This window comes from Aotus nancymaae, unplaced genomic scaffold (genome assembly GCF_030222135.1).
Source record: "Aotus nancymaae isolate 86718 unplaced genomic scaffold, 86718_ANA_hifiasm-v0.15.2.pri h1tg000004l, whole genome shotgun sequence".
Lineage (NCBI taxonomy): Eukaryota > Metazoa > Chordata > Mammalia > Primates > Aotidae > Aotus > Aotus nancymaae.
Window position 1 is genome coordinate 97585 of NW_026988415.1, and position 25695 is coordinate 123279.

The 25695-nt window shown below is 44.9% G+C and overlaps 1 protein-coding gene across 4 annotated transcripts in view; it reads left to right on the forward strand.

The window, feature by feature from the left end:
* Positions 1–573: 573 nt before the first annotated feature.
* The window catches only part of CD99L2 (CD99 molecule like 2), a 131662-nt gene continuing 106540 nt past the window's right edge, over positions 574–25695 (forward strand). For 2 of the 4 annotated variants that reach the window (XM_012477322.3, XM_012477325.3), the window contains exon 1: positions 575–711. In XM_012477322.3, coding sequence (XP_012332745.1) covers positions 645–711 — 67 coding nt within the window. In that variant the 5' untranslated portion in view covers positions 575–644. Of the gene's footprint in view, positions 712–25695 lie in introns of all 4 variants that reach the window. The other 2 variants (XM_012477324.3, XM_012477323.3) reach the window with 2 other exon arrangements.

Genomic DNA, 25695 nt, shown 5'->3' on the forward strand with positions numbered 1-25695 from the left:
AAACGGCCCTTTTCTTCAGTCTCCGGCCAGGGTCCCACTATGGTCTCCTGCAGGGAACGGCGAGGGGGGACAGAGTGCGGGACTCCGTGCTGGACGGTGGCTGGAGGGGCCTCGAGGGAACAACCATTCACCGGGAGAACACCACGGCCAGAAGGGGAAAAGCCTTGCTCAAGGTCACCCGGGAGGAAATCGGCGCCCACTGCCGCTGCCGCCTCCCGCTCCCCGGCACTAGCGACTCACTGCTGCGGATCCGCGGGGCCACCTCCGAGACTGCGGTCTCGAGGACCCGGGTGGGACAGGGTCTGCGGACCGCGCGTTGCCACCGTGCCCAGCCCAACCCAACCCAGACCTCCCTCCCTACCCACAGGGTGCCCGCAGGCCACTCCCCTCGCTCGAAGCCCTGCCTCCAGACCGCAGCCTCGCCCCGCCCCCCGGCCTAACCCCAGCCGGGGCGCCCCCAGGCGCCTGCGCTCGCGCGCGCCCGACCTCCACCCTCCCAGGGCCGCGCCGCGCTGCGCGCGCGCCGGCTTTGGGCGGGGCCCTGCAGAGGCGGCGGGGCTCCTCCTCCCGCTCCTCCTCGGCCTCCCCTTCGGGCGCTCTCGCGGTAACAGTGCACCTCCTGGGCCCTCCGCCTGCTCCCAGCCATGGTGGCCTGGCGCTCGGTGTTCCTTGTCTGCCTCGCTTTCTCCTTGGCCACCCTGGTCCAAAGAGGTAAGGCGGGCGGGGGGCGCGCGGGGAGCCCGCCCTGTGGGCCCGGGGGTCGCTCTGCGCATGAGCGGCGCGGTCCCCGCCTCGCGGGCCTGCTGTGGTTGCCACCGGGCGGCCGGGCTGTGGGAGGTGGAGCGGCGGGGTTCCGAGCCCCGGGTCCGTGGGGGCTGACTCCGCCCCGGTCGGAGTAGCCGGAGACGAGGGGTGAGAGCCCCCCTGACGCTGGGCTGGAAATAGCGGGATGGGCCTCCTAAAATCCTGAACGAGCAGGTGTCACCACTGGTGACAACAGCTGTCCCCATGAGTTCACCTTTGAGAAAACCTTGAAGAGATCAGTCTGTTTCGAAATTTGCTGCGAGGCCACCGACAGCAGAAGCACCTGGGGAACTTCCTAGGTGGATTCCTACCCCTTTCGTCGGGATCACAGCAGGCATGGGGTGTGGCGGGGGTCAGCGAGGTGTACGTCTAACCAGCTCCCTAGGTGCCTCTGCCGTCCACTCCAGTTTTTGAGACTTTGGTCATGTTTTGCCAAGGAACAGGAGAGTGTTCGGAACGCTGCTGAATCAAGGAAGCAAGTTTCTTAGACCCTCTGCTACTCAAAATGTGGTCCAGGGCCCAGCCGCATAGGCATCACCTGGGAGCTTGTAAGAACTGCTGCATTTCACGCCCCGCCCCTGACCTACTGAGTCTGATTCTGCATTTCAACTAGATCCGCGGGTAATTCTCAGGCACATTCAAGTTTGAGAAGCATCTTCTTAGAATAAATGCAGTCTGTTTTTAAAAATGGGGTCTTAAATATGTACCAACAGAATCTTCTTACACTTATTTATATCCCATGTCCCCATCAGAAAAAGAGATTAAGGGAAATACTGTAATTGAACATGAATTATGCTCCGACAATAAAAGCTAACCCAGCTGGTGGAAAATATATGAGCTCAGGACACACACACACACACACACACACCTTGTCCTAGTACTGAGTTCTAGTAAGATTTATGTCACATAAAGGAACACTGAAAAACAGTGTATGGTACTAGCCAAGCCACTTTTGCAAAAGATGCAGAAATGTTTTTCATGTGGGCAACCCATCTGGAGTTGATTCACGAGGAGCCAGTTAACATTCTGCAGAGGTGCCAGGCTCTGTTCTAGAAATGATGCAGTAGTGAACAAAACTGAGACTGTCTGTCTTCATGCAGCTGATGTCCTGGTCCAGGCAGAAAATAAGCACAACACTTAAATCTATATAATATTGTCATTGCTGTGGAGAAAAATAAAGGAAGTTAGAGGGGTAAAGAGTTGTTGAATTTTCTTTTGCATTTTCCCTTTGGGGATAAAATTTTTGTCTGTAATGCCTTTGTGAGAAAGCATATGATCATTTGATTGACTCGCATCTAATGACATGGAAATCTTGAAAGTGGTAGCACAAAAAAAGTTAGAAACATGATATTCCCTTCAAGGCTGTGTTCTGAAAGTCTTCAGCATGATATGAATATTGACAAGGTGGGGAATAGAAATGATTGGGTTTCAGATTTGCATGTTACAATTGTTGATTTAAGAGGAGGTAGAGGAGACAGAACCAGTACAACTGTTTTACAGTTGAGGAAACAGAGGCACAGAGAGGTGAAGTAACTTGCCCTAGGTCACACAGTGATTGTCAGAATTATGATTTTATCCAAGGTTTGTCTGTGCAGTCACTGCCTTTAAGCCTTAGGCATATGCCTTTGCACCTGGAGGCTACCCCACTTCTGCCACTTAGGGACCATGGGAAAATGAGTTCTCTCAACCTGTTTGCTCATCCATATGATGCCTGACAATCACAAAGGTGTTTTGAGGGGACCAGGCTTAGATCTGCAGCCTTGCTGCCAGCTACCATCTCCTGAGTGTTTCCTGTGTGCCAGGCACTTCACATATATTGCTTTAAATTGCCTCGACAATTTTGCAGGCTATGTATTATCACTGCCTTTCAGAAAAATGAGGGGACCTTGGTCACACAGCTCAGAAGACATACAGCCAGGATTCAACCCAGATAAGACCGCTACCCAGGGATCTTTTATTGTTGTTTAAATTAAGAAACCCAAACTAGAAGAAGCTTTGGTTTCAAGGTAAGGGCCCAGTTTTCTGGATCTTTTGTCCAAAATAAGATAATAAGATTTTTAGGGCCAGGTGCAGTGGCTCATGCCTGTAATCCCAGCACTTTTGGAGGCAAGGTGGGCAGATCACCTGAGGTCGGGAGTTTGAGACCACCCTGACCAACATGGAGAAACGCCATCTCTACTAAAAATACAAAATTAGCTAGGCATGGTGATGCATGCCCGTAATCCCAGCTACTCGGGAGGCTGAGGCAGGAGAATCCCTTGAACCCAGGAGGCAGAGGTTGCAGTGAGGCAAGATTGTGCCATTGCACTCCAACCTGGGCAACAAAAGTGAAACTCTGTCTCAAAAATAATATTTTTGCATTGGCGGTCTTCTCCGGGATCATCGTAGTCTCAGAGCTGCTGCGTCAAAGTGACAAACACAAAGCAAGTGCCTCAGTTAGGCACCAGTTGTCTGTCCTTGAGCCCTGGAGTGGCGTTTTGGGTTGGCCTGCTGAGAGCCACTTTATTCTTGGTACTGGTCCTCAGTAGTGGGATGTGGCTGAGAAACCCTGGCAGATCTCAGAAAGCATGGAGAAGCAGCTCTGCGTAATCTAAGAAATCCTTCCAGTCTCTTGCAAGTACCAAGTAGAGGCTGGCTGTAGGCTCCCAGGATTTTAAAGGGCGGTTAACAAGTTATCTTTCTTCCAATTAGAGAGGACTTTTCAGTCTGCTGTGTATTTTACTAGTTACAAAAAGTCCTCTGAGGACAGTATGCTGCCTGTATGTGACTCCAGAAATGGGAAGCTGTTCTTTTGAGCAGCAGGAAGAAGACTGTCAGTGATGTGGATGGGTAGTAATCTCAATAGGAGCTTCATTTCTGGAACCCCTTCTATATACCAGGCCCTCAGTGTCTTGCCACATTTACTCTGAACTGTTGGCACTGGGACCCATGTCACCTCTTGATGTCCATAGTGGCCCTTTTACATATAGTCCTAAAGATAACTGGTTGGTAACCCACTTCTCAGATGAAAAATATGGGGCCCAGAGAGGTTTAGGAACTTAACCAGGATCGCGTTTTGCTGAACTGGATTTGAACTCAGGTTTATCTGCATAACCAGAACAGAAGGCATGAACACAGATATATTCAGGGATCAGGCAGGTCATAGGAATGTGAAAACTGGTCAAGAGTAAGCATGATGGGGGGCCGGGCACGGTGGCTCATGCCTGTAATCTCAGTACTTTGGGAGGCTGAGGCTGCCAGATTGCTTGAGCTCAGGAGTTTGAGACCAGCCTGGGCAACATAACAAGAGCCCCATCTCTACAAAACAAACAAAAATACAAAAATTAGCCAGGCGTGATGGCGTGTGTCTGTAGTCCCAGCTACTTGGGAGGTTGAGGTGGGTGGATTGCTTGAGCCTGGGAGGCAGAGGTTGCAGTGAGCCACAATAGCACCACTGCACTCCAGCCTGGGTGACAGAGCGAGACCCTGTTTCAAAAACAAAAACAAACCCCCACACACAAAATAAAAGAATAAGAATGATGAGCATGTTGGCAAGCCACCAAGTGCCTGCTCTCTTAAAAGAGGTCCAGTTTACACATGGAGTGTAGGCTTTAAAGCGCACCTGCCCAGTGCTGCTATGACTCTGTCCCGTTCGCCTAACTGCTCAGTGCCACAGTTTCCTCATCTGTGAAGTAGGGATAACAACACTATCTACCTCATGGGGTGGGTATTAGGATTAAATGAGTAGAAACGTATAAAGTGTTTAGCACAGCACCTGGCTCCAACTGAGCCGGACATTTCGAGCCATATTTTAAAAATAACGTGATACAAACCTTGAAAGGCATCCTTTATACAAAATGTCCAGAGTTGGCAAATCTAGAGACAGAAAGTAGATTAGTGGTTGCCAGCAGCTTGGATGAAGGGGGTTGAGGAGTGACTGTTTAATGGGCATGGGGTTTCTGTTTGGGATGATGACAATGTTCTGGAACTAGATAGAGGTTATAATTGCACAATATGTGAATGTACTAAAAACCATGAATTGCACACTTTAAAAGGCTGAATTGTGGCAGGGCGCAGTGGCTCATGCCTGTAATCCCAGCACTTTGGGAGGCCGAGGCAGGCGGATCACGAGGTCAAGAGATCGAGACCATCCTGGTCAACATGGTGAAACCCTGTCTCTACTAAAAATACAAAAAATTAGCTGGGCATGGTGGCGCGTGCCTGTAATCCCAGCTACTCAGGAGGCTGAGGCGGGAGAATCGCCTGAACCCAGGAGGCGGAGGTTGCGGTGAGCCGAGATCACGCCATTGCACTCCAGCCTGGGTAACAAGAGCGAAACTCCGTCTCAAAAAAAAAAAAAAAAAAAAAAAAGCTTAACGTCGTCATAGATACCTATCAAGAATGGGCTGGAAAAGCTTTCATGTAGGCAGGTGTTCCACATGGAGTGGGGTGGGAAGCTGTGGTAGAAAGAATAATAATGAGCCCCCAAAGACGTCCATGTCCTGATCTCTGGAACCTGTGAACATGTTAGGCTCCATGGCAAGGGAAATTCAGTAAGGTAGCAGATGGAATTCAGGCTGCCAATCAGCTGACCTTAAAATAATACTATCCCGGATTATCCAGGTGTGCCCAATGTAATCACCTGGGTCCTTTAAATACAGAAGAGGGAGGTAGAAAAGTTGGGGGTTAGAGCCATGTCATATGCAAAGGACTTGCCCAGCCATTACTGGCTCTGAAGATGGAGGAAGGGACCAAGAGCCAAGGACCACACAGCCTCTAGAAGCTGGAAAAGGCAAGGGAACAGATTTTTCTCTAAAGCCTCCAGAAGGAACACAGCCCTGCCCACACCTTGAGTTTAGCCCGGTAAGACCTGGGTTGGACTTTCGTCTCCAGAACTGTGAGATAATAAATATGTATTGTTTTAAACTGTTGAATACAGTGTATTTTGTTATAGCCAAAACAGAATGCTAATAAAAAGCTAAGAGTTACATACTAGCATCCTCTTCCTCTTTGAAAAACTAGTATGTGATGTTTCCTTCCATTGTTCAGTTTTACCATTTTAAAATCAATCCCTAGAATGTTCTAAGTTCAGTATTTTGAAATAAATGTGCAGAAAATTGGGTTGTAGTGATGTTTTTGGTGCAGCAGTGAATGTTTGGAAGCATCTCCAAGGGCCCAGGAAGGTAGTTGGATTTCTGGTGCTTGCATTTGATTCCAAACTGCTTTACAAGGAGATCGGAGCCTGCACTTCTGCTTTGGAGCATGGCCTATGCTGCAGGCCACCTGCAGTGGGGGCCACTGGCTGTCTCCGGAGGCCTTTCCCACCCTTCCCCTCCAGTCCTGATGGCCGCACTTGAAGCAGGATGCAGCCTGCGGCCAGCAGACACAGGGTTTCTGATTTGTCTCCTGGCTGCCCTTATCAGTGCTATGGCTTCAGTTCATTGTGTTGATTTTCTCTCCCTCAAGGTGGGTGTCGTGGGTGTGGGGAGAGGACCAGACAGGAGCGGGTGCACCTGAATCCCTCACTCCCACTTCAACCAGTGTTTTTGTTTGTTTGTTTTGTGAAAGCAACTTTATTTATATTATTATTATATTTTTCTGATCGAGTGTTGCTCTTGTCACCCAGGCTGGAGTGCTAGCGCAATCTTGGCTCATTGCAACCTCCGCCTCCTGGGTTCAAGTAATTCTCCTGCCTCAGCCTCCGAGTAGCTGGGATTACAAGCGCCACAACCACACCCAGCTAATTTTTGTATTTTTAGTAGAGATGGGGTTTCTCCATGTTGGCCAGGCTGGTCTCGAACTCCTGACCTCAGTTGATCCACCTGCTATGGCCTCCCAAAGTGCTGGGATTACAGCTGTGAGCCACCGCTTCCAGCCTGAAAGGACATTTATTAAGAAGGTAAAGGAATGAAAGAATGGCTGCTCCATAGGCAGAACAGCTCCACTTCAGTCAGTTTTGAGCTTTGTTTTGATTAGTTTTCTACTTCGGGCTTCTCACAAGATGTCAGAATGTTCTGCAGCTTTATAGCAGAAATATCTTTGAAAACTGCTGTAGTTGAATTCTGCAGATATGACACCCTGTTCAGTGAACATCTGTGTAGAGGAGAGGCTAGAAGACATCTAGCTGTCATTGTTAGGCGGTTGTATTTGGGATTATTTTCTAAATTAGAGGCGATACTCTCCACAGGAAATATTACTGCAGTGTGAAATTTTTTTACCACCGAAATAGTGCCCAGGCACAGCGGAGTTCATTTTGACATTCTACTTTTTTTTTTTTTTAATTGCTGCGTCAGCTAGCCTGGGATGGTGGGACTATATTCAGCATTTCTTTCCACGGTACGGCAATGTGGGGAAAAAAAACAACTGAGATGTGAATGACTCTTGAGATACTGAGGAAACCCATGGGCTAACCCCAAGGAGGCCAGAGAACAAAGAAACCCTTTGATGAAGCTCATACCAGTCACTGGCCTGGGGCACAGAGAGTGGATCTGAAGGGCAGATGGTGGGTAGCAGGTCTCATCCTGAATGAGCAGCCAGGACCCATGTGGGGGCACTGTGGGTGAAACAGAGCAGGGTAAAGCATGTACCTCCTCAAGGAGATTAAAGTCCAGACAGACCTGGAAGCAGCTATACATAGCCACATGTATCTTAAAAGATGCACAAGGATTCCATTGTTGCTATCTGCCAAGAAGACCCTTGCCCCCTTCTCCAAAGTTGAAAGCTGTTCCTGTCACCTATTCCTGCGTAATGAACCTCCTCACATTTTTTTTCTTTTTTTTTTTTTTTTCGAGATGAAGTCTTGCCCTGTCACCCAGGCTGGAGTGCAGCGACACGATCTTGGCTCACTGCAATGTTTGCCTCACCGGTTCAAGCAATTCTCCTGTCTCAGCCTCCTGAGTAGCTGGGACTACAGGCGCACGCCACCACACCCGGCTAATTTTTGTATTTTTAGTGGAAATGGGGTTTCACCATATTGGTCAGGCTGGTCTCAAAGTCCTGACCTCAGGTGATCCTCCCACCTCAGCCTCCCAAAGCACTGGGATTACAGGCGTGAGCCACCGCTCCCGGCCAAACCTCCACACATTTAGTGGCTTGAAACAACTGTTTTACTATGCTCTTAGATTCCATAGGTTGGGAATTAGGATATTGCAGCAGAGATGGCTGTCTCTACTCTACTATGTCAAGGACCTCAGCTAGGAGGACTCAAATGGCTGGGGGCTAGGATCATCTGGAGGTTTTTTTCATTCACATGTCATAAAGCATGGGCTCAGCTGAGGTTGTCCACTGGAACACCCACACGTGGCCTCTCTGTGGTTTGGGCTTCCTTCCAGCAAGGCAACTGTATTTGAACTTCTTACATAGCCCCTTCAGGCTGTAAGCATGAGTATTCTGTGGACAAGGTAGAAGGCAGATGGGCCTTTTAGAGAAACCTTTTAAAAATTGTGGTAAAATGCCCAGAAAATTTACCCTTTTAACCATTTTAAAGCACACAGTTCAGTGGCATTAAATACATTGTTTTGTGTGATCATCCCTATTATCTGGTTCCAAAATGTTTTCATCACCCCAAATGGAAACCCTGGACCCACTAAGCAGTCACTTCCCATTCCCGCTGCCCAACCCCTGGCACCCACTCATCTGCTTCCTATCTCTGGATTTGCCCATTCTGGACATTTTATAGCAATGGGATCAGATAGTATTTGTCCTTTTGTGACTGGGCTTATTTCACTTAGCCTGATGTTTTCTGGGTTCCTCCCTGCTGTAGTGTGGATCAGTACTCCGTTTCTTGTTATGGTTGAATAGTAGTCTATTTTACGGGTAGACTGTGTTTTGCTTGTCCAGCCATCAGCTGATGGACATTTGGGTTGTTTCCACCCTTTGGCTATTGGGAATAGTGTTGCCGTGAACATTCATGCACAAGTCTTTGTTTGAACAGCTGTTTTCAATTCTTTGGGGTATATGCCTAGATCATGGCCTTTTATGACTTGGCCTCAGAAGTCATCAGTGTGACTTTCATTGCATTCTATAGGTTATGAGTCAGTTGAGAGTAATCTAGATTCAAAGTGAGGACATATATCCTACCTCTTAAGGGAAGAGTGTCAAAGAATTGTTAGCCGTGATTTAAAACTGCCACACAAATCTCAGATTTCTGTGTCCTGCCGAAATGTTACTCCCTCCCTGGAGTGTTTCCTAGTTCTCCTAATAGGGAAACTGCTTGTAGCTCTATTGTGATGCCGAATTCTCTCACCTCTCTAGTTCTTTATGAAATAATCGCCACAATGCATATTTGTGTCCGGTTAGTAGCCTAGCTCTGTGTGTGCCTCTTCATCATGTGATGCCATGCTGCTGTTGTCAGCGGTTGGGTTCTCTCTCTCTGAGTGGAGGATGGATCAACTGATTCGGAGAGTTCTTCATCACTGATGTTCTGTGGACTCCAAGTGGTCTTATTTGTACAGGCTTTCTTCATGAGGGAGGCCTCCTTCTGAGAGCACAGTGCTTACTGTGCAGCCCCTTGGAGGAGCTTGCTGAGTGTAGGTCTCAAGGAGTTTGGATTAACCCTTGAGGTGGGGCAGCCTGGGGATTTGCCCTTCTTCACCGCCTCGAAAAAGAGTCCCTGAGGGTTGAGCTTCTCTTTTTTTTTTTTTTTTCTTTGAGGAGTTTCGCTCTTGTGACCCAGCCTGGAATACAATGGCGCAATCTTGGCTCACTGCAACCTCCGCCTCCTGGGCTCAAGTGATTCTCCTGTCTCAGCCTCCCAAGTAGCTGTGATTACAGGCATGCGCCACCATGCCTGGCTAATTTTTGTATTAATAGTAGAGACTGCCAGGCTGGTCTTAAACTCCTGACATCAGGTGATGATCCACCTGCCTTGCCTTCCCAAAGTGTTGGGATTCCAGGCATGAGCCACCACGCCCGGCCCTTTTTTTTTTTTTTTTTTTTTTGAGACAGGGTCTCACTCTGACACCCAAGCTAGAGTACGGTGGCACCGTCATGACTCAATGCTGCGTCAAACCCTGAGCTAAGGGGATCCTCCCACCTCAGCCTCCCATGTAGCTGGTACTACAAGCGTGTGCTACCATGTCCAGCTAATTTTTTGATTTTTTTTTTGTTAGAGACGAAATCTCAAACTACTGGCTCATGTGATCCTCCTGCCTCAGCCTTGCAAAGTGTTGGGATTATAGGCATGAGCCATGATGCCTGGCCTGAGTACTCTCCTAGATAGAGACTATTGAGCAGAGTTTCTCAACCACGGCACTGTTGACCTTTGGACTAGATAATTTTTGTGCAAGGGATGGGCGGGGGTGGGTTTCCTATGCGTTGAAGGATGTTTAGAAGCATCCTAGGCTTCTGCCCACTAGCTGCAGGTAGTATTCCCCTTCCCAGTCTTGTCAATTAAAAATAACTTCAGACATTGCACAGTGTCCTCTGGGGGATGGGGGATGGCAAATCGCCGCTTGTTGAGAACCAGCACTGTAAAGACAGATACAGCCATGCCTTGCTTAACGATGGAGGGATGTTCTGAGAAATGTCATTATTTGATCTCATCTTGTGAACGTCATGGAGTACACTTACATAAGCATAAATGGTATAGCCTACTACATGCCCGTAGGCTACAAGCCTGTACAGCAACGTGACTATACTGAATACTGTAGGCAGTTGTAATACAATGGCAAGCATTTGTGCATCTAAACATAGAAAAGGTAATGTGTTGTGCTAACATGTTATGATGGCTACAATGTCACAAAGCGATAAGAAAGGAATTTGGGGCCCCAGTTGTAATCTTATGGGACCCCCATCATATGTGCACCCCATCATTTGGCTGAAATATATTGCTATGTGGCCACATGACTATATATTCTTTGTAATATTGCTCAGTTTTCAGTATTCTTCATGAGTCACTAAAGTTTTCTGTTATCATCACATTGCCCAGGACAGACATGTTGGAGTAAATCAGATCATAACCAGTCTTGTGCATTGGTATCAGCTCAGACAGTTTTATTTTTTCCTTCTTCTCTACAGGGCAAGTTCTAAGCTCAGGCGACTCTAGGAACACACCTTAGACTCCTTGATGAACTTTCAGGTCATCCTAGTGAGACCATATGTATCACCAGTCTCTGTAGGAGTTAGTTATTTTCTGCATAGGTTTCCACAGATGGCTCGTCTCATCTCTTTTATGTTCACCCTTATTAGTTTCCATTTTAGATGGCAACCTTGTCTTTTTTAATGCATTTAATGATTTTCTGCGAACCAGTGAAAAATAATACACAGCAAAATGAGCCAAAGATTTGACTGGACAATTCATAAAGGTAGAAACCAAATTGGACAATAAACATATAAAAAAATGACCAACCTCATTAGTAATCAAAGAGATGCAAATTAAACTATAATAAGATAATATTACATACCCTCCAGTCGGCTAAAAATTGTAATAAAGTTTGACATACCAAATGTGTGCACAATTATAAGCGTAATATGTACTCTTTGTAGTAAACATGGGAAATGTGAAGAAGTGTAGAGAAAACACAAACCTTGTTACTCAGGGATCACCAGTGTTTGCATGTTAGAATACACTATGTCAATAATTTTTTCTATGCTAAAACATGTATTTCACATTATTGGTATTAAACTGTATATCGTTTTCCTTTGCATCATGAAATATAACAGATACAGAAAAACATGCAAAGCCTATGTGTATAGTTAACTTTTTTTTTTTTTTTGGAGAAGTGGAGTCTTGCTGTGTTGCACAGCCTGATCTGAACTCTTGGCCTCAAGCAATATTCCTGCCTCAGCCTCCCAAAGTGCTGGGATTACAGGCATGAGCCACTATACCCAGCCATATATGAACAGTTTAACAAAAAAGTATAAAATGAAAACCTGTGTTACCACAGGCCAGGTCGAGAAATAGAATGTTGACAACACTTGTACAGACACCTGTGTGGCCCTCCCGGTCACAGCCCCCTCACTCCCTGTAGAGGTAGCCACTACCCTGACTTTCGTGCCGTCATTTTCTCCCTTTACTTTATAATCTGCCACATGTGCAGCCCTAAATCATATAGTTTTGTTTTGCCTGTCTTCTAGCCTTGTAGAAATGGGATCACACTGTGTGTAATCTGTTTTGTCTTTCCCCCAACATTATTGTTGATCTGTTGTGTGTCACTGTAGTTCATTCGTTTTCATTGCTATGTATTATTCCACTGTTTGACTATATCACAAGTTGTTTTTTAACTCATTCTCTTATTAATGAACCTTTGGGTAATTTCCAGTTTGGGGCCATTTTAAGTAGTGCTGCTAGGAGCATTGTTATGCAGATGTTCCAACATTTCTCTAGGGCAGAGGTTCTCACACTGTGCTCTGGGGACCCTTGAGGGGTGTGTATGAGACTTCTTCAGGGGTCTACAAGGTCCAACTACATTTATTTATTGATTAATTGATTGATTGAGGTGGGGTCTCACTCTGTTGCCCAGGCTGGAGTACGGTGCAGCTCACTGCAACCTCTACCTCCCGGGCTCAGTGATTGATTCTCCCCACTTAGCCTCCTCAGTACCTGGGATCACAGGTGCATGCCAGGATGCCTTGCTAATTTTTTGCATTTTTGCTAGGGATGGGATTTTACCATGTTACCCATGCTGGTCTTGAACCCTGAGCTCAAGCAATCCACCCACCTTGACTTCCCAAACTGCTGGGATTACTGGTGTGAGACACTGTGCCCAGCCCAACTACTTATGTATATGAATACTAGGATGTTACCTGCCTTTTCCATTCTCCTCTCACAAATATACAGTGGCATTTTCCAGAGGCTATGTGACACGCGGTATCATGACCCTGATGGCTAATGGAATGTATGCTTGTGTCTTATGGATTAAAAAATGCCTGTTTTAATTTCTAATATGATAAATATCAATAGTAGTCCCTAATATAAATAAAAGCTCTTTGAGGTCCTCAATAATTTTGAGTGTATCTAAAGAGTCTTCCAGCCAGCCACAACGTTTGAAAATTGCTGCTCTAGGGCTATAACTAGAAGTGAATTTTCTGGGTTTTGCAGTATTTGAAACTTCAGTTTTATGAGGTGATACTAAACTATCTTCCAAAATGGTTGTACAAATTTATATTCCTACCAGCGGCGTAGAAAAGTTACTGTTGTGCCAGCCTCACCAATGCTTGGTATTGTCAGACTTGCCTATGGTATTTAGCCTACTGGGGCTTTTTATATTATTGTTATGGTTGCGTTTGCATCTCTCTGGTTACCAGTGAGGTTGAACATCTTTTCCTATGTTTATCTTCCAATTTGGTTTCCTCTTTTATGAATTGCCTGGGTGTCTTTGGCTCATTTTCCTGTTTATTCTTTTTCTACTGATACTCCTGATTGTTTATTTCCTTGTGTGCTTGGTGGTTTGTTTATTTTTTTGGCTGTGTACTGCTTATTGTAATTGAAATATATATCTGGGGAATCTTTGAAGTCTAGGGTAAATTCCAGAGAAGAATTTGTTTTTGATTTTTGTCGGGTGCCTTATTTGATTAGTCTGGGATCACCTTAAACAAAATTTCTAACATTTTCACTTTGTTTTGCCTTAAACCAAGGCAGCCTTTCTTGCAGTCCTCTGGGAGTCGAATTTGGGAGGGGCATGTTTGTTTCTGAGTTGCCCTTGCCACAAGGATGTAACGCTTTGGGGTCCCAGCTTAATATGAGAAGAATTTTCTGTTGCATTCCCTTTTTTTTTTCCTGTTACATTCCTTTAGTGGGTATGGGCCTGATCTTCAGTCCCCTTTGCCTGCCTTGGAAGATTGTCAAAACCAAAGTCAAAGTTTGTCCATGGTTGTTTTTTACAAACTTGTCAGTTCTTCAACAGTTCTAAACGTTTTAAAATGATATTTCAGAATCAACCATTTTGGTTGTTTGTAATGGGAAGATTGTTCCAAATAATCTATTCTGCCATTAGTAGAAACACAAATTGATACATCTTTATTCTGTTTATATAACCTTATATTGTGAGTATCTTATGTATTATAGTTAAAACATGTTTTGAAAAAAAAATATATATATATATATATATTTTTTTTTTTTGAGATAGAGTCTGGCTCTGTTGCCCAGGCTAGAGTGCAGTGCCACGATCTTGGCTCACTGTAACCTCTGCCTCCTATGTTCAAGCAATTGCTGGCTAATTATTGTATTTTTAGTAGAGATGGGGTTTCACCATGTTGGCCAGGCTGGTCTCGAACTCCTGACCTGAAGTGATCAGCCTGCCTTGACCTCTCAATTTGCGAGGATTATAGGAGTGAGCCAGCACGTCTAGCTTGAATATAATTTTTGATGAATATTTAGGTTGACTCTAGGTCTTTGCTGTTGTAAATGACAGTTCATTAAATATCTTTGTGTGTGATATTTGGATGAACATTATTTCCAGTTACAGGGTGGGAGGGAGAGGCAGGAGAGAGAGGGTCTAAACCTTAGTGCTCAGTTAATGGTCACTCTTGTTACTGTTATTACATGTACACATGGGATGGCTGAGGGGCACATGCAGCCATCCCGCCCAATGGCCTTGCTCTTTTCCCTGGAGGAGGAGACAAAGTCTTGTGCTGAGTGTATGAGGAGCCAGGTAGAGAGTTAAGATTGGGAAGAATACTGTTGGGGACAAAGGGTGCCAATTAAGGAAATGTGGATTGCTAAGGCACCCCAAGGGCCTGGCTTGACTCATACACCCTGAGCTGGCAGCAGTGCCGGTGCTAATCAGGACAGCAATACAAGACTTTCTCCTGCAATGTGGCACTGCCTCAGAATACAGCAAGGCTGGCTGGTGGCAGGATCATCGTCCCTGGTCAGTTACCTCCAAGAACTATTAATTGAGTGCTGTGTATGTATCAGGCATCTTGCTTGGTGGTGGACCAGTGGTGATGCAGGCACTGGCTGTGTTTCAAGGAGCTCCTATGCTGTGGGGCTGGGGAGTGAGTTCTCTTTTCAAAGTTGAGGATTGGCAGGGTAGGGGCAGACCATTGTGACAGGGATTGCTGGCTCTGGATACAATCTCTGTGGTGACCTAGCTGGGACTGTGCCAGGTGGCAAGGGAGGTAGAGCCCAGAACACCAGAAAGGGCTGCTGAGGGTGGCCTGGCAGGCTCTGTAGGCTTGCAGGGGCATAGGTTGGGCCAGGATTGGGAAGATAGGGCCAAGGCCACAGAGTGGGATTTCCAAGGTGGGGCAATGTCTTGTCCAGTATGGGATAAAGTTGCCTTTAGTGAAATGGCAGCATGAAGGACACTGGAGATGAAGAAGGAGGTCAAGGTACCAAGGGCAGGATGTCTTAGGGTGGAGAGAGAACCCAGCCGCTGCCGGTCAGCTCACTCACACCAGCTCACTCTCGCTAGGAGGGAATGTGCTGGAAGTCAGGAGAGGACAGCCTCAGGAAGCAGGTCAACAGCCAGGTGACTGCAGCCCTCAAGTGCTGAAGTACTGACACGATTCTAAGAACAATCATGACAAAACCTAGAAGACAGGAAATCCAGAGAGGTAACTAGAGAGTGAGGATGGGTTTCTTGGAAGGCCCCAATCTTCCCTCTAGAAGAGAAAATAGTGGTAGAAAGTCATAAAGGGACTTGTCCCAAGTCACAGATGTATCTTTTATATCCACTACCTCTAAACTACAGGAGGCTTTTTTGTGTAGTGGATTAATTTCCTTTCTCCTCCCACATGTTAAAACAGTTCCATGTTCTTTCACACACCATACAATTCACCTGTTAAAATACACAACTCAATGGCTTTTAGTATATTCAAAGCTCTGCAACCATCACTATCATTATGTAATTTTACAGCATTTTATTATCCTAAAAAGAATCCTCTTAGCAGCCCCTCTCCATTCCCCATCTTCGCCTGGTCCTCAGCAGCTACTAGTCTACTTTGAGCCTCTATGGATTTCCCTGTTCTAGGCATTTCATATAAATGGAATGATATAATATCTGACCTTTTGTATCTGGCTTCTTTCACTTAGCATGGCATTTTCAAGGTCCATCCATGTTATAGCATGGATCAGATATTCATTCCTTTTTATGGCCAAATACTATTTCATTTTATGGGTAGATCACATGGTGTTTATTCTTCAGTTGATGGATATTCAGGTTGTTTCTACTTTGCAGCTGCTATGAATAATGCTGCTGTGAATAGTTATATACAGGTGTTTGTGTAGACTTAAGTTTTTAATTCTCTTGGGTGGAATTGCAAAGTCATATGGTAATGCTATGTTTAACTTTGTAAGGAACTGTCAGACTATTTTACAGAGTTGCTGCATCATTTTACAATCCTTCCAGCAGTGTGGGAGGGTTCCAGTTTCTCTGCGTCCTTTCCAACACTTGTTATTTTCTGTTTCATTTTTTAAATTTAGTCATCTTAGTAGGTGTGAAGTGGTAACTCATGGGTTTGATTTGCATTTCCCTAGTGACTAATGTTGGGTGTCCTTTTTTTATTTTTGAGAAAGAGTCTTGCTCTGTCACCCAGGCTGGAGTACAGTGGTACCATTGAGGCTCACTGTAGCCTCAACCTCCCAGGTTCAACCAGTCTTCCCACCTTAGCCTCTTGAGTAGCCTTGGGCTACAGGTGTGTACCACCATGCCCCACTTTTTTTTTTTTTTTTTTTTTTAGTTTTTGTAGAGACAGTTTCACTATGTTGCCCAGGCTAGTCTTGAACTCCTGAGCTCAAGTGATCCTCCTGCCTTGGCCTCCCAAAGTGCTGGGATTGCAAGTGTGAACTACCACACCTGGTTTGGGCATCCTTTTATGTGCTCCTTACATTATGTGTTCAGGAATAAAATTCTGTTCAAGGCAAAGGGCACTAAACCAGGAACCAGGAGGCCCTGGCCCTACCCCGAATCACAGTGGGTCCTTCACTTTTCTTGTTAGATTTATCTATTGCCAGGTACTTTATGGTATATAATTCCTTTATAAATGCATCTTCTCATCTTCCTACTTAAGAGCAGGGACCTTATTGATCAAATTCATCACTTCTGCTCTTTGTTTTCAATAGCCACCTGTTCCCTTTTCTTAATTCTTTCCACTCACCTAAAGAGCTAAAGTTTTCCTTCATCCTGCAACATCTTTTTCTTCTGCCTCCCTGTTTTTTTTTTTTTTGAGACAGGATGGAGTGCAGTGGCATGATCTCGGCTCACTGCAACCTCTATCTCAATTCAAACAATTCTCCTGCCTCAGCCTCCCAAGTAGCTGGGATTACAGGTGTGCGCCACCACGCCAGGCTAATTTTTGTATTTTTAGTACAGATGAGGCTTCACCATGTTGGCCAGGCTAATCTCAAACTCTTGACCTCAGGTGATCCACCCCCTTGGTCTCCCAAAGTGCTGGGATTACAAGCGTGAACCACTACGCCCGGCCTTGCCTCCCTTTTAATAAGCTAATACCTTATCTCCTTTCTTTAGATTTCCACTCCTTGCCTTTCCACCTCATCTGCCTTCAATTCTCAGTCAAACTGGAGTGTGACTTCTGTCATTTGCCCCTCTTGTCTAATGAAAGGTTTCTCTAAGGCCACCAGGGTACCTGTACTTTTTATGTTGATTATTGAAGTAGCAGGTCCCAAGTCATTGATACCAGTGACCTCTCTGGGGAGTGGAATTGGAAGGAAGGGGTAACCTCACTCCTGGCTGTAGCGTTGTTATTTGGGAGGATGTATACGAGAAACTCCTTGAATTAGCTTGGTAGAGGTCAGGCGATGGTAGTAGGGGGCAAAGAACTGGTTATTTAGAATTGATAGCAGGAAATGTCTACATTAGTGATATCCAAATAATGGACCATAAGGACCTTTGAATTGACATTGGGGTGAAGCATTGTATGTAAACAGTCAATGATGTAGCTGGGTCATATGTGTACTGCAATTTAAAAAAATGTATTTAGATGTTGCTTTGATTAATAAATTACAGAAATTTTAGAATCTGATAGGGGCAGGCCTTAAAAAAATTAATCTTGTTTTAAAATTTATTTTCCCTTGTATTTTATTCACATATACTTTCAAGTTAAGTTTTTTTAAAGAGTCCATTGAGATTTTGATTGGAGTTGCATTGACTAGGTGAGAGTCTTAGGAATATCAACTTTTTTTTCCTTTTTCTTTTTTTTTTTAATATAGTATTAAGTTTTCCTATTCAAATACAAGGTCTCTATTTTGTTCTGTTGTCTTTCTGTTTTATGACTTCTTTCAAGTTCATTTTTCACATTGCTTGTTAGACTCATTCTCAAGTGCTCTGTAGTATATATTCCTGTTGTGAATGGGATATTTTTCCCCCACAAGGTTTTCTTCTTTTGAGATAGAGTTTTGCTCTTGTTGCCCAGGCTGGAGTGCAATGGTGCGATCTCAGCTCACTGCAACCTCTGCCTTCTGGGTTCATGTGATTCTCCTGTCTCAGCCTCCCAAGTAGCTGGGATTACAGGCATGCACCACCATACTCAGCTAATTTTTGTGTTTTTAGTAGAGACAGGGTTTCACCATGTTGGTCAGGGTGGTCTTGAACTCCTGACCTCAGGTGATCCACCTGCCTCAGCCTCCAAAATGCTGGGATTACAGGCATGAGGCACTGTGCCTGGCCCCCTTAAGTGATGATTGTTGGTGTCTGAGAAAGCTACTGAGAGAGAGAGAGAGAGAGAGAGAGAGAGAGAAAGAGAGAGAGAGTGTGTGTGTGTGTGTTTGAGATAAGGTCTTACTCTGTTTCCCAGGCTGGAGTGCCTAGCATTCTTGGTTAGCCACTTTACCTAACAATCTTTTTATTTCTCCTAGTTTTTTTCATTTTGTATATTTTTAGATTTCTTTTCTTTTTTTGGGATATGGAATTCACTGTTACCCAGGCTGGAATGCAGTGCTGTGATCACAGCTCACTGCAGCCGCAAACTCCTGGCCTCAAGCAATCCTCCTGCCTTAGCCTCCTGAGTAGCTGGAACTACAGGTACATGTCACCACACCTGGCTAATTTTTAAATTTTATGTAGAGATGGGCTCTTGCTATGCTCAGGCTGGTCTCAGACTCCTGGCTTCAAATAATCTGCCTCAGCCTTTCTAAGTGCTGGGATTATAGGTATGAGCCACTATGCCTAGCCTCTGCTAGTTTTGCACTTGATTGCACTTTGGTTTGTGATAATGTATTTTTGTCACATTAAGGATAAATCCCAACTCCTATTTTTACTGAGAATTTGTCTTTTTAAAAATTCAGGATTGGATGCCAGATTTTATCAAGTGGTCCTTTGGTGTCTCCCAAGGTCTGTCTGCTTCCATTTAACCTATTAATGTAGTAAATTATGTCAATAGTTTTTCTGTATATTTTATTTATGACTTTTTTTGTTTCCTTTTTTTTTTTTTCTTTCTTTCTTTTTTTTTTTTAAAAGAGTTAGGGCCTCGCTATGTTGCCCAGGCTGGTTTTGAACACCTGGGCTTAAGCAATTCTTCTCCTGCATTGGCCTCCCAAAGTACTCGGAATATAGGCCTGAGCCACCATGCCTGGCCTATTTGTGATTTTTATATCAGTATTCAAAAGTGAGATTAGACTGTAGTATAGTTTTTCTGTACTACCTTTTCCAGGTGTCACTAAAAGAAATGGGCAGTTTTTCTTATTTCTCTTCTCTGGAAAATTAGAACAGGAGAGAATTTTTTTTTTTTTTTTTGAGACAGTCACCAGGCTGGAGTGCAGTGGTGTGATCTCGGCTCACTGTAACCTCCGCGTCCCAGATTCAAGCAGTTCTCCTGCCTCAGCCTCCTGAGTAGCTAGAACTACAGGCACATGCCACCACAACCAGCTAATTTTTGTATTTTTAGTAGAGACTGTGTTTCTTGGTGAACATTTTTTAAAGAAGCTGGGCAGAAGGAGCAAGTCACCTATTAGAAGAAAAGAACTCAGGTTCACGTCCCCATTCTTCATGACAGTATTTGATGCCAGAAGAAGTTGGGGTAATGCTTCTGCTAACTTAGAGGTCAAAAGTGTGTGATCTAAGTTTTTAGAGTTGTCATTCTCATGGAGAGGCAACACAAAAGCATTCTGAAAAATGTAAGTCTTCTGTACACACATGTTCATAACAGCTTTATTCTAATTGCCAAATACTGGCATCAGCCCACATGTCTCATACTGTGGAATAAAACTCATTAATAAAAAAGAACAAACTATTGACATCACAACAACCTAGATGGATCTCAAATGCATCATGCCATGTGAACAAAGGCAGTCTTAGAAGAATACTGTGTTCATCTGTTTTCATGCTGCTGATAAAGACATACCTGAGACTGGGCAATTTACAAAAGAAAGAGGTTTAATGGACGCACAGTTCCACATGGCTGGGGTGGCCTCACAATCATGGCAGAAGGCAAGGAGGAGCAAGTCACGTCTTACATGGATGGTGGCAGGCAAAGAGAGTGCTTGTGCAGGGTAACTTCCCTCATAAAACCATCAGATCTCATGAGACTTATTCACCATCATGAGAACAGCACAGAAAAGACCTGCCCCAGGATTCAATTGCCTCCCACTGAGTCTTTCCCATATCACATGGGAATTCAGGATGAGATTTGGGTAGGGACACAGCCAAACCATGTCAAATACATACTCCATGATTGATTGATTGATTGATTGATTTAGACGGAGTCTTACTCTGATACCAGACTGGAGTGCAGTGGCGTAATCTCGGCTCACTGCAACATCCACCTCCCAGGTTCAAGTGATTCTCCTGCCTCAGCCTCCCTAACAGCTGGGATTACAGGTGTCTGCCACCACGTCCCAGCTAATTTTTACATTTTTAGTAGAGACAGGGTTTCACCATGTTGGCCAGGATGGTCTCAATCTCCTGACCTTGTGATTCACCCGCCTTGGCCTCCCAAAGTGCTGGGATTACAGGCGTGAGCCACTGCACCCAGCCCATACTGCATGATTCTAATGTGACTTTCTTGGAATACCACTATTATAGAGATGGAGAACAGATTAGTGGTTGTCAGGGGTTGGGGACAGGTGTGGGGGAGAAAGGAGGTGGGAGAGAGGTAGGTACCCATATAAAAGGGCAGTACAAGGGATCCTTGTGGGGATGAAACTGTTCTTTATCTTGACTCGTGGTGGTTACATGACTCACTCATGTGATAAAGTTGTCTAGAACTTAATGAACACACACAAATGAGTGCAAGTAAAACGGGAATTTTTTTTTTTTTTTTCTGAGACGAAATCTCACTCTGTTGCCCAGGCTGGAGTGTAGTAATGTGATTTCAGCTCACTGCAACCTCCACCTCCTGGGTTCAAGCAATTCTCCTGCCTCAGCCTCCTGAGTAGCTAGGATTACAGGTGTGTGCCATCACACCTGGCTAATTTTTTTTTGTATTTTTAGTAGAGACGGGGTTTCACCATGTTGGTCAGGCTAGTCTCAAACTCCTGACGTTGTGATCCACTCACCTTGGCCTCACAAAGTGTTGGGATTACAAACGTGAGCCAATGCGCCAAAGTGGGAAATTCTGAATAAGATGTGTGATTATATCAATGTCAGTATCCTGATTGTGATAGTGTACTATAATTTTGCATAATGTGATATTTGGGGTAAAGTAAACTGAGCTAAATGTACAAGGGATCTCTTTGTATTATTTCTTATACCTGTCTGTGAATGTGTAATTATCTCAATAAAAATTTCAATTAAATAATGTAATGTTTTAGGAGTTACATGTCACTCAGCAACCCTCCTGGAGACATCTACTTAATACTATAAAACAGCCAAGCAAGAGGGTTGTACTCAGAAAAGGGGAGGCCAAGGGAGGAAAGAGTTGGCAGTAAACACTGAAGTATTGAAACAGATCTCAAGCTAATTGATCAGACAGAGAGAGATGCCTGGCAGGAAGGCCTGGGTTCAGAGCTTGGGAGCCACTCTGAATATGGCGACCTAGTTTGTGGAGGGGAGCTAAAATAAAAACTAAAATCATAGGAACAGGTGGAATCTGGGAGGATGGGGGAACATGAAAGATTTCTGTCTTTCTGGGGAACACCAAAATTGAAGAGCTAGACAGAGCAAGATAAGTGAAGGCCACTAAGTAGGGATGATGAGTGAGACAGGACAAGATTCAGAGGAGGAAAATGTTGCAGAGGTTCAGGACAAAGTGTTTCAAGGAGGGTTGTTCAGTGACATCAAAGCCAGTAGAGTCAGAAGGATGAGGCCTCAAGCCTGCCAGATGCAAACCTGGGTGTGGCGTTTCCCCTGAAGGCTCCCCCTCCTGCGATAACCGACCCCCCATTTGGTGAATGGTGCCATCCTTCTAGCCTGTATGCTAGGGGACACATGTAGGTCATCTCACAACCCTGTCACCCCTGCATCCCCTCTGAACTCTTCCCAGTGGCCTTTCTCACCTGCCTTCCTCTTTTCCTGTGACCATTCCTTGCCACACACTCTGTTCCCACTCTCCCAGTTTCTCCTTCCTCTCTAGCATCTTCCTATTCTGCGAATGATGGGCTACTAAACCACTAAGACCTGACTCTGTTTCCCTCTGCTCCCAGAGGTTGATTGCTCACCTCTCTGAACCTAGCTCCAATGCTACCTACTCTCCAAAAGCCTGCAGGCAGAGCTAGTGGCTGCTGCTGGCATCGGGTAGCACCTCACACGTGAGGCTCTTTCAGTCCCATTTGTTTAAATGTGTCTGCCATTAGACCGAGGCCAAGAACTCTGGTTTTCTAATTTTTCTGTCTCCTCTAGTACCTGTCACTCCATAGCAATTTGGTGTATGGCGACTAAATGGTCCCATGCTAACTTCCTGGTTCTATAATCCTATGAGAAGCATTCACTACAGGATTTCCTTTTACATGAAAACTCCTTAGGTCATTGGAAATAGGATTGAATTGGCGAAAATTTGAAGCACAGCAGCAGGTTCAGAACTTGTGTTTAAGCAAGGCACCCTGGTCTCTGGAAGGCACATCCTGTTTCATGTTTGAGTAGTCAGGCTCAGGCCCTGGTTGGAGGCCAGGTGTATTTATAGTGAGCCAGGCATGTGACTCAGCTCTTCCCCATCTCATGCTCTGGTTGCCCGGCTCCTTCTCATTCCTCTTCTCACTTCCTGTTATGCAGACCAGCCTCAGTTTTAGGTGGTAGACTCCAACCTGGTTCCCTGCAGTGTCTCACTAGAATCGTCTTCACACGACCTTCCCTGTGAACGTAGGACCCTGAAATGGACTTTTTATTTTTTATGGCTTTAAAAAAAATTGAGATATAATTCACATCCCATACAATTCGCCATTTTAAAGTGTACAATTCGATGGCATTTAGTGCTTTCACAAGGCCGTGCATCCCTTACCAGCTCTGAAACTCTTCCTTTCTTTTTTTTTCACTTTTATTTTTTATTTATCTATTTTTATTATACTTTAAGTTCTGGGGTACATGTGCAGAATGTGCAGGTTTGTTACATAGATGTACACGTTATGGTGGTTTGCTGCATCCATCACCCCGTCATCTGCATTAGGTATTTCTCCTAATGCTCTCCCTCCCCTAGCCCTCCGCCCGCCGACAGGCCCAGGTCTGTGATGTTCCCCTCCTGTGTCCATGTGTTCTCATTGTTGACCACCCACTTATGAGTGAGAACATGCAGTGAAACACTTTCATCACTGCAAAAAGAGACCCTGTATCCATTAAGCAGCCACTCCATATTTGTCCCACCTCACAATCCTGGGCAATCACAAATTTACATCTGGTCTGTATGGATTTGTCTATTCTGGACATTTTGTGTAAATGGACTCATACCATATGTGACTTTTTGCAAGTGACTTCTTTCACTTACCATGTTTTTAAGGCTTAATCCAGGTTGTAGCATGGATCAATGTGTCTTTATTCCTTTTTGTGGCTGGATTATATTCCATTACATGGATGTACCACTCCCATTAGAACTCTGCTCAGTGAGGTCGTCAACTGCAGCCACCTTGTTTGAGGATGTTTCTCAGGGCTAAGATCAGAGCTGGGCATCTGTTCATGCTCATCAGTAACCAGCTGTTGGATAAATGAATGGAGGTTGCTGGTTTTTTCCCAGTGCCTGGTAATGCTTGGTGATATACGTCAATGAAGAGCTGGCTGGGATGATGGGAGCGGACACAGGTGGAGGAGGAAGGCTGCATGCTTCGGCTGTATGTAGGTGGTGAGTGATGGGGTGGGGGGTGCAATTGAATAGGGACTTCTTGGTGCCAGGCCTGCTCAGGCCACTGGCCCCTCCTCTCCTGCTTGCTGAGCTTGGCTCCTTCCCATACCTTTTCTTGTTAGTATTTGCATTTTAAACAATATCCGATTTAGAAGTTAACAGAGGGAGAATTGATGTCTTTTTGATGTTGGGTCCCCCTATCCACAACCTAGTATGTCTTTTCATTTGTTCAAATCTTTTGTGTTCTTCAGTAGTGGAGTTTTCTTTTTTAACTGCTACTCATAGAGCAGGGCTGCCTCATAGGCACTGTGCCCAGAGTACCCTTCTTTTTTTTTGAGACAAAATCTCCGCCCAGGTTGGAGTGCAATAGCACGATCTTGGCTCACTGCAACCTCCGCCTCCTAGGTTCAAATGAGTCTCCTGCCCCAGCCTCCCGAGTAGCGGGGATTATAGGCGCCTGCCACCATGCCCAGCTAATTTTTGTATTTTTAGTAGAGACAGGGTTCCGCCATGTTGGCCAGGCTGGTCTTGAACTCCTGACCTCGTGATCCGCCCACCTCAGCCTCCCAAAGTGCCAAGATTACAGTCATGAGCCACTACGCATGGCCTCTAATATAGTTCTTAAGTTTTTTTTTTTAATATATTGAGGTGTAATTTACACATAGGAAAACTTTCTGATATTAAGATCTTCAGTAGTCATCTTTAGTAGTGTTTTAAAATTTTGTTTGCTCAGTTCTAGTATGTTTCCTAAATATTTTCTTAATGAGGTATAATTCACATACAGTAAAATGCTAAGATACTAACACCTTTAAGTTCAGTCAGTTTCAGTGAGTGCATATCAAGACAGAACATTTTCTGTCACCCCCAGAACATTCCCTCAGTCTCAGCAACCACTGATCTGTTTATGAGTGTTTTTTTGCTTGTTTGTTTTTGTTTGAGACAGGGCCTTACTCTGTCACCCAGGCTGGAGTACAGTGGCACAATCACAGCTCACTGCAACCTTGACCTCCTGGGCTTCAGCGATCCTTCCACCTCAGCCTCTCAGGTAGCTGGGACCATAGGCATGCCCACCATGACTGGCTGATTTTCAATTTGTTTTGTAGAGACAGAGACTCCCTACATTGCCCAGGCTTGTCTCAAACTCCTGGGCTCAAGTGATTCTCCCATCTCGGCCTCCCAAAGTGCTGGGATGACAGGTGTGACCCGTTGTGCCCAGCCTGATCTGATTTGTATATCATAGGTTAATATTTTCTGTTCTAGAATTTCATAGAATTGAAGCCATAAATTATTTCCTTTTTTGTTTTTAGCTCTTTTCATGCAGCATAATGTTTTCAGGATTCAGTCGTACTCTATGGGTCAGCATTCCTTTACACTGCTGAATAGTTTTCCATTATGTGCATCTATTCCATTTATCTGTTCTCCTGTTGATGGACACTTGGGTTGTTTTCACTTTAGAGGTATTACAAATAAAGCTGCTGTGAATATTTGTATCCAAGGCTTTTTGTCGATATGTTTTCATTTCTTTTGGATGGAACCTAGGTGTGAGATTGCTGACTCGTGGGGTGTGAATATGTTTAACTTTTTCTAAGAAACAGCTAGAGTTTTCTAAAGTGGTTGTACTGTATTTTCTACTTCTACCAGCAGTGTGTGAGAGTTCTAGTTCTTCTGCATCGTATCCAGTATTTGCTGGTGTTCAGCTCCTCTGGCTTTGATTTTTCTATCATTCCAGTCTTATCAACATTCAGTCTAAATCTGTGGATGCTCTCCTTACCTGCCTCCTGCTTCCAGTGCTTTCATGAATATATTTGC